This window comes from Chanodichthys erythropterus, chromosome 23, assembly GCF_024489055.1.
Source record: "Chanodichthys erythropterus isolate Z2021 chromosome 23, ASM2448905v1, whole genome shotgun sequence".
Taxonomy (NCBI): Eukaryota; Metazoa; Chordata; class Actinopteri; order Cypriniformes; family Xenocyprididae; genus Chanodichthys; species Chanodichthys erythropterus.
Window position 1 is genome coordinate 30,901,998 of NC_090243.1, and position 18,528 is coordinate 30,920,525.

The 18,528-nt window shown below is 37.7% G+C and overlaps 1 protein-coding gene across 3 annotated transcripts in view; it reads left to right on the forward strand.

The window, feature by feature from the left end:
• The window catches only part of kmt2ca (lysine (K)-specific methyltransferase 2Ca), a 157,808-nt gene that overhangs the window by 81,319 nt on the left and 57,961 nt on the right, over positions 1-18,528 (forward strand). For all 3 annotated transcript variants that reach the window (XM_067377809.1, XM_067377811.1, XM_067377810.1), the window contains exons 12-16: positions 1,724-1,881; positions 9,775-9,882; positions 10,001-10,827; positions 14,427-14,546; positions 18,316-18,432. In XM_067377809.1, the coding sequence (XP_067233910.1) occupies positions 1,724-1,881; positions 9,775-9,882; positions 10,001-10,827; positions 14,427-14,546; positions 18,316-18,432 (1,330 nt within the window). The remainder of the gene's footprint in view (positions 1-1,723; positions 1,882-9,774; positions 9,883-10,000; positions 10,828-14,426; positions 14,547-18,315; positions 18,433-18,528) is intronic.

Sequence of the window (18,528 nt, forward strand, 5' to 3'; positions counted from 1 at the left end):
GTTCATATGACTACAGCGGTTCAACCTTAATGATATTAAGTGATGAGAGAGAAAAAAAGCGTTATCTTGTGATGAGTGATTTTAAAACACTGCTTCATGAAGCTTCAAAGCTTTACAAATGTTTTGTTTTGAATCAGTGGTTCAGAGCATGTATCAAACTGCCAAATATTAATCTTAATTTGTGTTCCGAAGATGAACAAAGGTCTTATGGGTGTGCAACGACGTGAGGGTGACTAATTAATGACAGAATTTTCATTTTTGGGAATTTTAGCAGCTGGAAAATAAATAAACAAAAACTATTTGGGTTTTTTTTTTTAGCCCAGCGGATGGGTAAATATTAAATGGCACTACCATACTAGCCGTTAGCATCTGCTTTAGAGTTTTGTTTTGTGTGAAATATGACAGGGTATTAGGGATTAACATAAACGGTGCGTTATCAGATTAATCGTTTACATCGACCCATCGTTCCATTAATGGTATGAAGACTCAGTTGGTGTTGATGAATATTAGCTGATTGCTTCTCTACATGCTTCAAAGACTATAATTAACTAATCGAGAAATTCTTACAAAAGGTCTGCATAGAATGTTGTAATTGAACCGCAAACTTTTGAGAATTGTTCAGTGATGTATTTGTGAATGAAAAAATGCACATTTAATTTGTTTGGCAGATGGATTTGTTTCTCTTGCTTTAACAATTAACTAGGGATCAGACATGAAATCAAGTATGTCACATTATGGGTCATGTGCACATGTTTCAAGAGTTACAAATCGTGAAAAATATTCCTGTGTCTTCACCCTGTTTGCATATGTGTTTCCTGGTATGTTTCCAGTTTCAACAAAACGCCAATAGCATCACCCAGCAGTATTGCACGAATAATGACTGTAATGATGTTTTCAAACAGATTTCCCAAATGCTATTGGGTTAGACAAACAGATAGACCAACAGCATTGGTTGGACCCAAAACTCATATTGGATTGTTTAAACAAGCAGAGAAATATTTAAAACCATCACAATGTTCACACTCTTCAGGAAGTCAACAAATGAATGACTGGCTAATATGCAACTAAATAAATAAAAAACCTTTAATCTTTGTGGGTGGCATCTGTGACGTTCCGTCAGTTAGCACACAAAATAATTTCAACTTGACATTCATTTAGTGAAAACAAGCTAACAGAACTACATTTACAATAGATGTCTACAGGGCAAGATAATGCACCAGGCTAAACATTTAAAATGCACATATTAGTTTCTAGTACAACTGCAAGACTGCATATTAACATTAGGCTTGTTAGCATGAGATTAGTTTGACAATACTGTTTATATCCAAAGTTTTCACTACATGACCATGCAGATACAGTAGCTTTCACAGAATGCTGGGTCTTCTTGAAATGCATTTCTAAAAGTTGAATGCCTTGATGCAACATCTTAAACACAATGCTCATGGCATAAGTCACTTAAAAAACATACAGATTTTCATAGTAACCAATGTATATACAATATGATGAACTCAAGAACATTTAGCTCAAATAACAATTTTAACACGACCAAAATCATATGCTCTACATTTCTGCTTTTTGTGCTGTATGTAGAAATTAGCTTGTATTAACACTGGAAATTGGATAATATATATATATATATCAGTTTAAAAAAAAAATGTAATTCCGCTGTAGAGGCAGGGTCATTGATGGTTGTCACAGATGGTGGTTTATTGTATTTTATCAGATGGGTTCACGTGGACTGTGAGAGGCAGGAGGGTGCTGACACCCAGGTGCAGGATGGGTACACCTGCAGAGTGTGTAAGCAGGTTCAAGAGGAGAGCAGGCACAATCAGCCCATCAGCAGTCAGGAGCCTTCGCTCACTGACCCAGAGCCAATCGAGGGTGAGTACAAGTCTCTCAGCACTCGGCACACATCTGATGTTTTTGTTAGCCTTGTAGTTGGCAGTGTTATAGAGTACTGGAGTGCTGTTGTAGGAAAATGTCATTTATTTTGTATTACTCTAGAGCAAATACTATCCTTGAATGTATTTTTGAGGATGGGGAATCTAGGTGTTGTGACATACTGCTCTACACAAAGACCCTGTTTACACCAGCTTTTAACATCCGTGTCCGGTCAGCTTGCGGACAGATTGCAGTTTACACCTGGCATTAACCTGCGTATCGAATTCATCTCCTGTTATCACTTTTGATCAGATTTCGCAGGAAGGGTCTTACTTACATGCTACATTAGTGTTAATATAGCACAAAAGATATATATAAAAAAAACTCAAGCTTTTATCCCAAGAGAATTAAAAGGTATATACTACAGATGCTATGTGGTCACATGTGTTTTTTTTTTTTGTTTTTTTTTGAATATCACCAAAAGTGATTTGATTGGTTCACGTTTACACCTGTATTTAGTGCTAACCATTTGAGATCAAAACAATTAAAATAATTGATCATTAGTTCATTGCTTTTAATACACAATTATATATATATATATATATATATATATATATATATATATATATATATATATATATGAGTAAGTATGCATGTATGTATGTATGTGTCAACTGTAAGGTATTGTTTGTAAGGTAGGGTTTTTGTGGTGTTAAGCACTCTTCATGACTGTCACAGAGGCTCTGTTGAGGCTGCAGCATTTAATGTGTTAGAGATGTAATGTGTGGGCCTCTCTGCTGTCACTGATTGGTAATTACTGTTCAGCCAGAGACCTGAGCGTGTGAGCAGGTTGAGAAACAACACAGCCACAACTTAATACATCATTCATAATCTGCCCTAAATGAGCATTTGCATTTTTCAGTATCATGTGTTTTGGAGGAGGGACACATGGGGGACACACATTCCCTCCCTAGTACAATGTGAAGTCAGCATGAAATGAAAGTGGCCCTGTTTACTTTTTACATTTTCAATCAAAGGGGAAAAAAGTGTTTGTAATCTCTGAAATGACTGTCCACCAGTCCCTGTTATTCAATTCATGTCAATTCACGTTTTCTCATTTAACATCCAATTTCACCTGGCAATACATCACATTACAGAAGTAAAATGGTTTGCAGATGCCATTTCATGTTGACCTTATGGCTAGATTTTGAGTCCACCATGGAGAATTGGGGTAGAAATTTTATACTTTATCTTTTTGTTGCACACTACAGAGCTCTCTAAAAATGCTGCTGAAGAAAGAAAATGAATAAGCTTCCTGTGCTCATGGTCCCAGCTGGTGAACTATCATCAAGACCCTGGAAGCTAAAATCTTATTTTCTTTGGGACCATTATTAGGAATTGTAATGAGAATGGACTCTTCCTGTAGCCTGATGGCAGAGAGATGAATTTGCAGTGAGCCTTTTGCGGTGGTTACATCCACCAACTGCACCTTATTACCAATGATTTTTTTTCTTCCTGTGGGCCCATGGTGGGGAGTTGATATATGTTGGCATGTGGTTGGCAGAAAAGGATACAATCAGACCCGGTTGTAAGGGCTCTTTGTAAAGCCAGTCATGCCAGCAGCAACGCACTGGGCCGCTGCCAGCAGCTAGAGGAAGCAATCATCCCATTGTTGGGCCCCCAAGAGAGACGGCTCTAATCAAGACAGAGACGCCCACCTGTTAACCAACCCTACCACACCCCCACTTCCTGATAAACACACTCTGAGAGCACACATGCACACGTACAAACTAGGGTTGTCACGACACCAGAATTTTTAGCAGCTGGAAATTTCAAAGCTGACATTTCAGTTCTCAATGCCAATATTAATACCACAACAAAAACTCACATGCTATTGTTTAAAAGTTCAAAAAAATAATAATTAGAATTAGAATTTAAAACATTAGCTTTCAAGTACATTGTACTTCTCAGTGAAGTAAACATTGGTGTAACAATAAAAAGCGGTAATTATTGATGTAAACAGTCAATAATTAAACAAAAACAAAGAGTGTGATAAAGACAATGTACAGGCAAAAGACTAATTAACTCACTGGATAACTTAATTTTTCAATGTCATGTGTTTTGGAGAAGGAACAAATAGGGAACACATACTCCCTCCCTACTACAATGTGAAATCAGCATGAAATAAAAAAATGGCCCTCTTTACTTTTTACATATTAATTCGAAGAGGAAAAAGTGTTTGTCTTTGTAAATCTCTGAAATGACTGTACATCCCTGTTATTTTGTCAATTCATATTCTCATTTAACATCCCGTTTCACCAGGCAATACATCACATTACAGAAGTAAAATAGTTTGCAGATGTCACTTCATGTTGACTTCAAAGGTTATTAAAAACTGAATTTAAAACATTAGCTTTCAAATAAGAATTACCTCTCAGTGAAGTAAACATTGATGTAATTATGTATGTAAACAGTCAGTAATTAAATACATTGTGATAAAGGGAGAAAATGGAAAAAAAAAGTTCATATATTAATAGACTCACCGGACTAATATATTAAGAAAATTGTGCTGTTCCTATAGATTACAATTATTTTCATAATTGGTACATACTAATATTTTTATCTCTGCTGGCCTGACTGTACATTTTCAAACCAGTTGGCTTGACCACTGAGACAGAACTCAAATCATCCATCCATCCATCCATCCATCCATCCATCCATCCATCCATCCATCCATCCATCCATCCAATCGTCCATCTAATCGTCCATCTAATCATCCATCCATCCATCCAATCACCTACCATCCATCCATCCATCCATCCATCCATCCATCCATCCACACATTTCCAATTGTCCATCCAATCATCCATCCACCCATTCAGTCACCTATCATCCATCCATCCATCCATCCATCCATCCATCCATCCATCCATCCATCCATCCATCCATCCATCCATCCATCCATCCATCCATCCATCCATCCATCCATCCATCCATCCATCCATCCATCCATCCATCCATCCATCCATCCATCATAAAACAAGTCGAAGACTGTCTATATAACAAGATGTTTCACTCGTACAATGGAAAAACTCCCGCCCTCTAAATAAAAGCAAATTTGTAATCGCGTCATTGCGGCTGCATTTAGAAGCTCCGGTTGCCATAGAAACAATTGGTTTCCTGAGATGTGCGCTTGAACATACACAATGGCTAGACCAGGGGTGGTGAGCGTCAGTCAAATTAAGTTTAATTTGAGCATAAAGTTCTGTTCACACTAAAACTAATGTTCAGCACAAAAAAATTGGTATTATTTTCTCATGTGATTTGTCTGTTCAGGCCTTTGTGTAAAATAAATAAAAAATGGTAGGAGTTGAATCACTCTGACTATAGATAGCTTTTTGAAAAGCAGAAATACATTAGTTACCCTAGTTATGGTACACACAAAGCTACAACTTTCTTGTCACAGAAAAATGTGTTAACATGCACATTCTTAACCTGATTATGCTTAATAAGCCAACAATGCATGTGGTTATGTAAACACATTCACTTATTATCCTTTATCAAAGTAATTATTATGTTTCGACATAACTATCGGGAAATAACCCGATTTATTAAAAAATCATGCAAACACAGTTTGCTTGTGTTGTCGGGTTATTGGTTTGCATGTAAATCTGGACAATATTTCAATAAGCTGATTTTTGTGAGTTATAGGTGTACTGTTGTGCATGTGAACATGCTCAGTAATTCATGTTTTCAAACAGCCGTTTAGATTTTTATTCAATATGGTTATCAAACACCACCAAATACAAGGATTACAGAGACAATTGAGTCAGATCTGGTTTCTTCCTATGCTATCCAGTATCATTTAGATAAATAGTCTGTTCATGAGCACCACCAAGTCATAGTTTAAAAAAGCAGTGGCTCTTGGTGTGTGACTAAAAGCAAAATCGTATTGGTTGGCCAGTTTTCTTCACAGTGCAATGGAAAAAGGTTTAGAACCCTCTACAGTATGTAGCATTGACAACTGTTCTTTCAAATTAAAATGTTTATTGCACTGAATTTTCCCAATGAATATTTGTCTTGGTGTGAACAGGCCTTAAGAAACAAAAGTTATCTGAGTTTATATTTGTTGCTGATTAAAAATGTAATTTAAATGTTCTGCATTCCCCGTTGAAGTAGACAGGACTTGGTTTTGCATGCTTATTCACATGGCGAGTTGTTAGCAAACTGCCCTGCATGTGCTGCGGGCGTCTGAGATGAAGTTCATTCGGAGTGTTCACATACAAACCAAACTTTTTGTAAACCATCCTGAAAATAATCCGATGTTGCCCAGAAGCGGTCAGTGGGTCATTCACTACAATGCAAAAACCATTTGGCAATGGAAAGATGCATACTTTCATTTCTCTTCCACATCAGTCTCAGTGCTTGACTTGCCAGAAACTGCAATTCCAAAGATCAGCAATGCTTCACGCTGTATTGTGGGCCATTTATGTTAGGTAAACGTTGACTCATCAACTAGTTGGGTACTTGAGGAGTTGACTAGTAAAAATCAAGTCTTGTAAGCCCTCGTCTTGTTTTGGCAATGAAGTACCTGTACTTTTGACATTGTTGGTACATTCATAGGCAGTAATTATAGAACCTCTTTATGTGTTAGTCACATGTTTGAAGGGGTATTTTCCCAAGGGTGGTAAAACGACTCCACCACCCATCTGAAGGTTGTTGTTGCCATGGACGCGTGATGCCATCAGTGATTCATCCTGACACTGCTGAAAAGAACCATAGTCACGCTTACTCACATGACCCAGTCCACACAAACAACACAATCACCTGCGCTCATGCACAGATGGCTGATGGTACTGTAGCTGCTTTGAGATCAGCTTCTTTTATGATGCTATGAAGTGATAATCTGTTTGGCTGGAGGCTAGAGACTGTCTGATGTCATATCCACACTGGGAATGATAAATCCTTTAAGTTCATCTGCTTTGCTCTCGGGCAGTGTGCAACGCTGCCTTGTGACACTACCAGGTGACTATTGACGAGTGAAGACAGTGTGAGGGCTTATGGGAGTTTGCGGACCCTGAGGCGTACCTGATCAGCAATAATATGTGTTTGAAACCCAGCGCCAGTGTGCAGAATCAGCCAGCAGGACTTCTCTGCTCTCTGGAGTGGGTTTGAGTCAGTATCCTATTATAAGCTCCTCTTCTCCCTTGTCTGTCCAGTCGGGCTGCAGTCATTGTGCATCACTGCCTCATAACCTCAGAGGCCTTACCTCTTGTTTGAACTCTACATGTTCTCTGAGGTACCCCGAGGCCTGTTTACATGCTGCCACTACTGAGCAGCTCAGCTAATCTTGAACCTCTCTCTCCCTAGTGGCACACTGCACATTGTGGGGGCCAATATAGAACAGCCTCTGATACATTATTGCTTTTGTGTATTGTTTTTTTGGGGTGGCACAATATACCCTTATTGACAAGAACCAGGAGACTGAAAAATTAAATGTTGATTATCATGTTAATATACACTAATACTATTGTAATTTAATCAAGCGCCAATAATTGTATTGAACCTTAACACAAAAGATGAATTTAACATTAGAATTATGTATTTATTCATTTAATTTCTATGGTTATTGCTATAATATCGTTATTGTGAATTTTATTGGCCGAAGTAGTCATGTAGTAAAAATCCGCTATCTCTTTTTTTGAGATGGCGGCATTGCACTTAATTGATATTGATCTTTTTTATTTCAACAGTGCAACTGTTTCAAACTTCCTCGCACAAGACAAGTGTCCATGTCCAATACTCACACTACAGTCCCTTAGTGGACTTGTTTATCAGTAAATTATGAAAAAAGACCAGATGGAACTTGCTAAGCCATTTTGTGGCAGAATTTAATTATCAAGCTCAACATATGACAACCTACATTTAAAAAAAAAAAAAAAAAAAAAAAAAAAAAATGTATGTAGGGGTGCGTAGATGTAAGCATTTGTTGTAGTGTTCTTTGTAGGGGGGAGGGTAAGATATTTTCTACCCTAGACTATGACTTGTCTGTTAAAAAAAAAAACAGTGAGGCTTTCATCTTCCCTGTGCTGCCAGTCGATTGTAAGTATTGAGACGTTATCAGGACATCACAATCAACCTCACTTCTCTTTAGCACTCTGAATGATGGCTGTTCTATCCTGAGTCTCTGATGGCTATCTTACGCCCCAGTTTAGATTTGGATTTAAGATGTTTTATTGGTGTGAATATATAGGCTTTACATTGCCAAATTATTAAAGGGGGTCATGCAAAATAGAATTTTTCTTAGTCTTAAAGTAGTTTGATGTACTATTTAATAAAATACTGCATTCACTTATTCACTTTAATTATATGCCTATAGCCTGTCTATTTAGTTTTGCAATTCTGCATATGTAAGGCTTAGCATTTGAACACGGTTGTTTTTGGTCTTGTATTTATTCTGAAGTCTTGTGTATGAGTGGAGAGCATGGCTTGTGTTTGTTTATTCATTTCTGTGTGCCCTGTATGAGACCATCTTAACAGTGTCTAACAAGAGCAGGGCTCGTGGATGTGTTGTCATGGTGATGCCTGGCACAATGGGCCACAGTGGCAGCTCGAGTACTCCTGTTCGTTGTTCAGAGTGAAGGAAGCGTGAATGTATGGTGGAGGAGGGAGCAAAGAGAGAGCAGTTTAATTTTATATATGAGGTAGATGTATAAAATATAAATTAAATAATGGTAGAAAACAAGATGTAATGGTTACACTTTATTTTACAGTGCCATAGTTACGTTGTAATTACTCAAATAAGCACTGAGTACATTTACTAATTACATGTACTTTCTATAGAGTTACAGTAAGTGTTTGGTTTAGGGTTAGTTTCTTGAAATGATGCACAATTTACTGTTATTACTATAGTAAGTACATGTAGTAACATGTAACTACGGCACTGTAAAATAGTGTTACCGATGTAATTTCTTAGTTCCTTTAGTAAATTAATTCTGTGAGCAATCATGCTCTGTTGATTTTGACCAAAAGATGAATTATGTATGTAGTTGTGATGAAAAATGGTGGTTCTGTCAAAGCAAAGCAAATCTCAATTGCATCTTATCTGATTGATTGTGTGAGTGGTCACTTTAATATTCATTTTCTCAAAGCTGAACATCTGTCAAGATGCCAGATTGTGTCGTGGTATAGTTGAAGATACCACAGGTTGTGAATGGTATCAAAATGGTTGCTGGTTTTGATCTTTTTTAAGGGAGGTGGACATAAGCAATCATTGTTGTGCTCTTTGTTGAGTAATGCACTAAACCCCAAGTTGCTACAGGGAGATTGAACTTGTAATAAGTTAGTGGTGCCATTCTGTGGCATAACTCGTGTAGAAGTCTCTTAACAAATTCCACTGCACTGACCAAAGTTGCATGGCTAGAAAGATTCTAGACTACCTGCGGTTTTATTATTTCAAACACTTTATCAACTGTTTATGCAGTACTCTGTGTGTCAGATTCTTTGATGCATGTTGTGATGCAGTTTGAACAAAGATAATTGGAGTTCTGATGACCAAATACAACCAATTTATTTTAATTCAGGAAAACAGTTGGGAGTAAGTGACAAGAGTGTCCAAGATAAAGAAAAATGTTTAACTTAGTCACAAGAAATGTCATTGTTGTAACCACCAACCAGTAAAAAGTCATGATGTTTTCCTTACACCTTGAATACATGATATATTCAAATTGCTGTTTGTATGAATTACATTTGTAATGTATTTTTCAAGAAATTAAATGGAAACAAAAATGAATGTAATTTCATTGACCCTTGTGCATGTTCAGAATAGCTAAGTAACTATTTTGTCCCACGGTTGTTTCCTTGTGCAACTTAACACTTCTCTTTCCTATCAAGATGTCTTTGTGGCTGTTGAAGAAGTTAATGAGGCGAAGGAGGAAGTGCCGTTGGAGACAGAGCTCAGTACTAGTCCACTTCCTACTCTGCCAGAAGAGTTTCTGTCATGTAAGTTTTTCTTTCTTAGTCAGTAGTTCTTATCCATAAGCATGCAAAGTGTTCTGTATTATTGTGTTTTCTAGCCACAGAGTTCTTAGGTTTGTTTTTTTGTTTTTGTTTTTTGCAGCTGCTGAACCTGCCCAGGAGATCCAGGTTACAGTCACTTTGACAGAGGGTCCCGAACCTCCTCCGTGCTCAGCTACTTTAGTGGGTGTACCCTCCCTCTCCTTTCAGGCCTCTACCACTACTGAAGACCACGACCAGGAACAGAATCTCATTGGTGCTTTGGAAATGGGGAAGGAAACGGAGGATAAACTGCCTGAAGCTACAGAGGATGAACCTGAAGTGGAAGTTTCAAAAGCTCTTCCTGCTTTGCCAACCAAAGAAACATCCCCCAAACACTCTCGAGTCCAAGAGGAAGAACCCATGGATGTCTGTCCCTCAGACACCTCCAATATGAAGGATAAAAGGATGTCAAATGTCCAAGAAGCCCAAAGTGTTGTGGAGGAAATTGAGCAGGGACAGAAACAAGACCAACCAGAACATGAAGAGGAGGAGGTGGTAGATTCCAAGCTCACTTGTATTTTACCTGAGCCTGATAGTGTCCCACTGGATGCTGAGTGCAGTCCTACTGTGGAAATGGACACTACACCTGTCAGTGAGCACAGTTTCTCCAGTTTCAGCTCTCCTATCGAGGATAAGAGCCTCATTTTGAAGCATTCCCCTGGAATGTCGTCCGAGGGCTCAATCAAGTTGACCCAGTCCCCGTTTTCCACTGAAGCCTCGCCCAGGGAGACATCGCAAAGCCAGACGCCAACCCACGGCTTGAATTCAGCTGGATACAGCCCCAGTGTTTCTAACACCACCTTCTTCCCTTTTACGCCCAAGATAGGTATGGGAAAGCCAGCCATCTCCAAGAGGAAGTTCTCTCCTGGAAGGCCAAGAGTAAAGCAGGTAAAACTGGTTTTTGCCCTTTCTTTCTTGCTTTTTGGTGAAGGATCCTGGTTTGCCTCTGTCTCTTTAGGACACTGATTCTGTCTGTGATCCACAATTTTCAGCTACACAGTAATTACTCCTTTGCTCTCCATGTTCCTTCGTCACATTGATTAGTGCCAGAGCGTAGCGTGTATTAATTAACATGTAAAGGCTCTTACTGTGCTCTCTCTGGCTCAGCCTCTGCCTTGCTCACTTTTTCTAGCTCCCTCTCCTGCCCCCCACCCCCCAACCCCCCCAGTCCCCCCACTGCCCTTCTCAAATACATCACTCACAGTATCCCAGGAGAGAGGGGGCTGGGAGTTGGCTCCAGAGCCAGGGTTTATGCTAGTGGAACATAAAGGAGTCTTTTTGGAGGTGTGTAATTCGGATAAATGCTCACTGAGCTGGAAAGCACAGCACAAACCCATTTCCCCTTTGAGCTCTAAAGCAGGGATGATGCTGAGAACTCCTTTTTAGGGCCTTCTAAGTTCATAATTCTAAATTAAACCTGGCATTGTGGTGTATTTGTGTCCAGTAGAGTAAATTTCAAACTACAATTAATTCACGTTCTTGAAACAAAGATTAGAGTGAGTTCTTTCCCATCTCGCTGGTGGTCATCTCATTTTGGGAATGCTTTCAGCATCTTTTATCTGATTGGCAGAGCATGCCACAGCTCCCAGCAAGGCTAAGGCCCAGTCTATGCAAGTATGTAAATGCAGGTATTAATGCATGGCTATGCCAAGCCATTGTACATACTTAAATGATTAGTTCACCCAAAAATGAAAATTCTGTCATCATTTATGATTTTCAATTATGTTCTGGAAATGCACATGAAGATATTTTTAATATCCATATGAATCACGTGTTTTAATCTCTTTATTTGATGAATAGATTTAATTTATGCTTTTATATATAAACAACATTGATCAATAAACATGAAAGCTCAACCTTGCTTGATGCACAAGAACAAACCTCAGTGGTTCTTGAATAAAATGGTTGTCACACTTTTTTTGCCCTTTCTTTTTCTATTTTTGACATGTATGTGTGTTGATCAAAGTTTATATGTTAATAAAAGCCTAAATTTAATCTGTACATCATATAAAGAAATCTTCTGAAAACTTGGAGGCTTTATATGGATTATTTTTACCATGTCTTTATGAACATTTTGAAGCATCAAAGTTTTGGTTTTGTGGATTTTCAAAGAGGGAAAGAAATCTCTCAGGTTTCATTAAAAATATCTTCATATGTATGGATTTGAAATGACAAAAGTGTGAGAAAATGATGATAATTTTTGGGTGAACTCTCCCTTTAAAGATGCTGTAAGTAATTTCATCTGTCATTTCGCTAAACTCCCTAAACATCCTGTCTCCAAAACGCAACCCTCCAAAACATGTCAGTAACCTTGATGTCAGCAAACCCTAACAAAATAATTCACAGGCAGAGAGTATTTCTGATTAGCTAATTTTCTGATAGGCTAAAACTTTCTTGGATAGTTCTTGGATTCTGAAACTGATTTGCTTATTTCCTGTTTAAAAAGTATAGGTCCATCAGAGACTAATGTAGTATGTCAAGACACCTGTTTCAATTATATATTTTGAGGTATTAGAAAGATTTTTTTGTGTGTGTGGAAGTCCAAATAAATAGCTTATGATTAAGTGCATAGTTGTGTTACTTTGGTAATAACAAACCTTAGTACTCAAGGGGGAAATAGAGTTATAAATGTACGTACCATTTAAACTGGATGTGTCATTTTTTTAGAAAGCTAGCTATAGACATGTTGACAGTTTAACAAAATCTAACTAACATGCTTAGCAATTGTATTTTTGGATTGATATGACGTGAAGTCGAATGACTAGAAGAGTGTATATGTATATGTGTTTACGTTAGTTTATATGGCTCTGGTCGTTTTCCTTTTGGAGGGTGTGCCATCTGGGCACAGTGTAATTTGAAGGGTGGGCAGCTGTCATTGGCTCCAACTGAGATTTCCCGTTTGGTGTGTATAAATGCGTTCATGAGTATGTACACACCCCTGTGTTATCGTGTGTGTGTAAGAGAGAGAAAGATTTTGTTTTGTTGTGAAAATGAGCTTCTAGCGTTTCACCGCTTTTCTTGAAGTAACTCCCGCTGACTCTCTTCAGAGAAGATCAGGCGTGCTTTACGGTCTGAATATTGTAGAAGTTTCAGAGTCCTGTTGGGATTAGCTTGAGTTTATCATTTGGAAATATGTATCTGCTGGTTGAAAGAGCTTTCATGCGCATGTCTTGTTAAAGTGTCTCTTGGGTGCCTACCCAATAAGCTTAAAGTTTTCATCTTTCCATTAATTTTACATTTGTACCATATTTGTCCTTTATGAAAAACCTCAGGACAGCAAATTCAATGCATACAAAGACATACTTCGTCAACATACTCTCACTGAACTGATCGTCAATTAGCAATTTAAGGCATCGCCAATATCAACACTGTTTTTTTTTTTTAATTATTATTATTATTGTCATTACGTAATCAGATTATATTATTATTGTTGTATTTATTTACTTTTTATTTATTTTGTTGTCTTTATTCACAGGCATGTTGGCATGATGATATTTGTTTGTTTCTCAGTTGCCCCCTCCACTCACTCTTTAACTTGTGTTAGAGGAGAGCTTTTTTCTTTCTTTCTTTCTTTTTATTCCATAATAACAATTCTTGGGTCCTGTGCTTAAGGAATGGTAATTTGTTTCATTAAGTACTTTTGTTCTATTAAGAAGCAATGTTCTGGGTTCAATACAAGTTACACCCAATTCACTTTAAGCATTTGTTGGTTACCACAGAAAATAATGTTAAATAAAGTTATATTATAATGTTAATAAAGTTTTTAAAGGTTTATTTATTTAGTTTTGTATGGAAGAATTAATACAACAATGTTGTCCTGAGACATTAAGTTGTATTGAAGCTCAGACATTCATTTAAAGTTTGGGACAAAATGATACATGACAAGAAAAACAAAACAAAGTAACCAACCAACGGCTGTTATTTATTATTTATAATTTTGAAATAATTTTCATTTTGTAAAACAAAACAGGCCTTGCGGTGTTTGTTTAATGCATTGTAATTACACGGACTAACCCTCATTAGCTCGTTAAACAGGCTAAATGCTCCCCATGACACTTTGCGCTTTACAAAATTGTTTATTTCAAAGAGCTGCTTGTTGTCATGCTGACATGATCACGCTTGTTTTGTACAAACAAATAAACAATATTGTTTCCATGGAGGCATAATGACGCTTTATAATGAGGCCTTAGCAGACTTCCCCTACAAAGTGAAACTCACTCAAAGCAAATTCTTACATTTTCTTCTCTTAGGACAGAAGCATTTTATGTAACATCAATGTCATGTTTCAGGAATTTGTCCCAAACTTTATATCCCACATTATTAGCTTGGTATGATGCATTTGTGTAAAAGTATTGCATTCATTTGACATGCTGTGTTCTTGTTGCTGGCTTTCACATTTATGTTGCTGCATTTTGTCATCCCTCATTTTCCCCTCATCACCTATATACCCCACCCCCCTCCGTCTCTTCTCCGCCGCTTTACCTCAGGGTGCATGGAGTAACCGTAGCGCAATGAGCTCGCCTTCCTGGTCTCCAGAGCGCTCGGACGCCTGGGACAGCCCTAAGACCAGGCCGATGCACGGGCTGCCCATCTGGACCATGAGATTGGTAAATGAGGGGAGGGTGTTGAATGGTTTGACCCCTGCAGGGGACTGAGCTTTTAATGTGGGTGTGGGCTGGTTTAGTTGAGAAGGTAAGATCAAATATGGTGCAGAAAGGTTATCATACCTTAGATGGCTATGTGATTTTGTTTTTTAACAATGTGAGTCTGTTGCATAAGTTTGTTACAAGTGCATATTCAGTCATGAATTCACCGTGATTCATCATCTAGCAGTAGAAAAGTCCAGTGAAAGCAAAGACAAAAAATGTACATATTTTTAACATGACATGCTGTCTTTAAAACACAATGCTAATGGTGTGTGATTCTAAAAACCAATGAGACACAGCACACTAGCCAAAGGTTTTGATCTGATACATATTATATGAACAGAAAATTATACACATGGACCAAGTGGCTGATATTTGCCAGGGATACATTGAAAGAAGGTTGTCATAATGTACAATCTCTACTCATGCTTTTTAAACGCAATATGAAATCAAAAATGACCCTATTGAGCATAAACAAAAACACATAACAATTTCCAAGACACAAAAACAATTTCCAAAATGTTGACTAGACTACGTTTAATATAGCATCTGTTGAACTTATAACATGAAAGTAAGGTTAATAATATAACTTAGATTACACATTATTCAGTTTTACTCAAATTGGGGTGATGCAAAAATGAGTACACCCCACAACAAAAACTACTACATCTAGTACTGTGTATGGCCTCCATGATTTTTAATGACAGCACCAAGTCTTCTAGGCATGGAATGAACAAGTTGGCAACATTTTACAACATCTATCTTTTTCCATTCTTCAAGAATGACCTCTTTTAGAGACTGGATGCTGGATGGAGAGTGATGCTTAACTTGTCTCTTCAGAATTCCTCATAGGTGTTTGATTGGGTTCAGATCAGGAGTTAATGAATCATTTGTGATGGTAGCATCTTCTTGTAGCCTTCACCTTTCTGGTGTAAAGAAATTATTTTCTTTCTCATGTCTTGTAACATTTCTCTTCCATGTGGTGCCATTGCTGACAGCATGGAATGGGAAGGGGTTTTAACACCCTTTTATAGTCAACTGTCTGCTGGACACCTGTGTAATTAATAATTATACTCACCTGTGGTTGAATTCTTGTTAAATTAGACATTTGTAGTCTAAAATTTAACTTTGCTCCAGAGACTTTCAGTGGGGTGTACTCATATTTTCATCACCCTAATTTGAGTAAAACTGAAAATTTTGTTCTCCCAAGTTATATTATTTGCCTTACTTTCATGTTATAAGTTAAACATGTTATATAAAACTTAGTTTTATCAACATTTTGGAAATTGTTTTTGTGTTCATATGGATATTGTTTAAAATGTTACCTTTCAAAGGGGGGTGTACTCATTTACGCTAAGCACTGGTATATTTTCAGAAATATAGAAAATGTTGAGTTGAGTTTAATGAGAGAGACACAATTGTTCAATAAACCACTTTTAATAAAAAAGAAGAAAAAATAAGCAATTTTATGTTTAGTTTTCTCCCCCCTGCTGTACCAAACCCGTACTAAACCGTGATTTCAATACCGAGGTACATACCGAACCATCATGTTTGTGTACGTTACACCCCTAGTAACCAGTAATATGTTTCATCTCCTCAAGAATCAGTCAAGTCCTGATAGATAAATCCAAGCCTCATCACTCATCATTTCTCACTGATTATTCTGTTTCACTCACATTACAAAAGTTAAATGCAGTGTGATTTGCTGTTTTATGTTGTTCTCCATTACACTTTTCCATTAATATAATAAAATGTTTTATGATAGCATGTTCATATAACAAAATATGCATATATTTACAAATGCATGTGCATGAGACACCGGAGTTGCATCCTTCCTATTGCAGCAGTATCTCATCAGAATTGCTGTTCTACTCTGTGGCTGCACTCAAGCAGATTTAGAGGAGTGCCTTCCTTAACCCTAGTCTATTTTTCCCCACTCCATAATTCATTTCTGCACAAATTAGACTCAGACTGTAAAGGCGATGGAGTGCACCAAGCTTCCTTAGGCAATCTCTCTAAATGAAGTTGACGTCTCCTGTCTGAGTAGTGCTTCTTGGCTACAGTGAGGTAATTACCTGGGAGGAAGTGGGAATTGGGCCAGAGCTTCAGCCTCGATGCAAACGCAACGTGACACCTTCAGAAGCAGGGCAAGTTGGCGGAAGCCTGGCCTGAAATGTGATCTGTAAGTCAGTGCAATGTTCAGGGAGTTGAGCTGAACCCCAGAGGGTCAGGTCTTGGGATGGATGGATGAGTTTGTATCACAAACACAGATGCAACTGGTTTGGTGCCTTCTAGAAGGTTTTTCACCATGTCAAGCTAGGTTATAGGTGGATAATTATTTCTTCTAAACAGCAAAAGCATTGTTCAACCAAATCAGTCAAGCAATAGTGCCATGTGCTATTAGAGGATAATATGTGCACATTTTTATGAGAGTTAGGAGACATGGCGAAATTCAGTGCAATGAAAAGGCCTCTTTTTTTTTGCAGAATGTTATAGAACACAGGTACAAAATTTGTTATTTGTTTTAATTCTGGAAATCTTTTAAAAAGGACCTTGGTGGTGGTGGTGGTGGTCTTTTGGTGTGTAATGTTGCTGTTTGAGCATGAAAAAGGTCTGCAAAGTTACAAAGCACAAAGTCCACTGTTTCTGAACTCCCTGACACCTCGGATGTAGTCTAAAGTTTTTTTCGTTTTTGTTTTTTTCCGGGTACAAACACGTCACAATATTCCTTATTTAAATAATTCCCACCCAATGCATATGCAAAATATAGGTGCACCACTGAGTTTCAGACAAAGACAAACAGAAATGCTAATAATCAAAATATTACTACTGTTTTACTATGGTTGACACTCTGAGCAGCCATATTGGATTCCGAAGTCAGGGTTGCTGCTGTTTCTCTGAGTTTCCCAGTTGCAACAATTTGCGGGGGCGTTCCAGTTAAAAGTTCCTGCTGGGAATTAAGAATTTCCCACTTCCGAGGACAAATGGAATGCACCTTAAACACAGTTTTGTTTGTTTGTTTGTTTGTTTTTTTAAGGTTAGGACCTCATAAATAAGTCTATGGGATTTTTCATAGTTTTGAAAATCCATTTTATACGAGAACCTTAAGTTTGATCGATTATAAAAGAAAGATAGCATACCGAGGCAGACCAACTTGAGGGTCTGTGCCGAGTTTGATATCTTAAACTCTTGGACAAGTTATGGATGAAGGAAGAAGCAGCATCTTAAATGGTAGATAAGAATGTTGGCTTTGTCAAACCATCATAACTAAATATTTTAACAATGTTTTTAACATGAATGCATAGAAGGGTGATACTTGATTTTTTTTTTTTTTTTTTTCTTTTTTTTTTTTTTTTTTCTTCAGGGAATAGTGATGATACCAAACTGAAATCAGTGTTTGAAACATACATTTCAAAATAACTAATTTGTGGAAATGGATTGAACTTCCCAACACAATTATCAATTTTACTACTAAGGTTTAAATCAGAGATGCTATTATAATACAATGACCAGACACAAAATTGGCGAACTTAATGGCTCAATAAAGCACATTAAATTCAACATGATATTTTTGTGTTTATATCACCAACAAAACAATATTTGATATATTGTCTAGCCCTGTTAGCTATGAGTATTTGCACTTATGTATTATAAAGTCACACTCAATTTTTCCAAAGTGTGCCTTCAAAGAAATGAAATAATATCTTCTCTCCCTGTCTCTGTCTGCTAGGGTCGTGGATCTGGCTTTCCTGGAAGGCGGCGACCCAGGGGAACTAACCTGTCTGGGAGAGGTGGCAGGGGACGCTCCAGGCTAAAGATGGAGAGCAGCCCCGTGGTGACCCCTGGGGTATGAAGCCCCCACCCCTACAAGCATAAATAAAACAGCACTCAGATGTGCTTAATGTTCACATTAAAGCCTGAGAAATGCACTCACGCTCAGCAG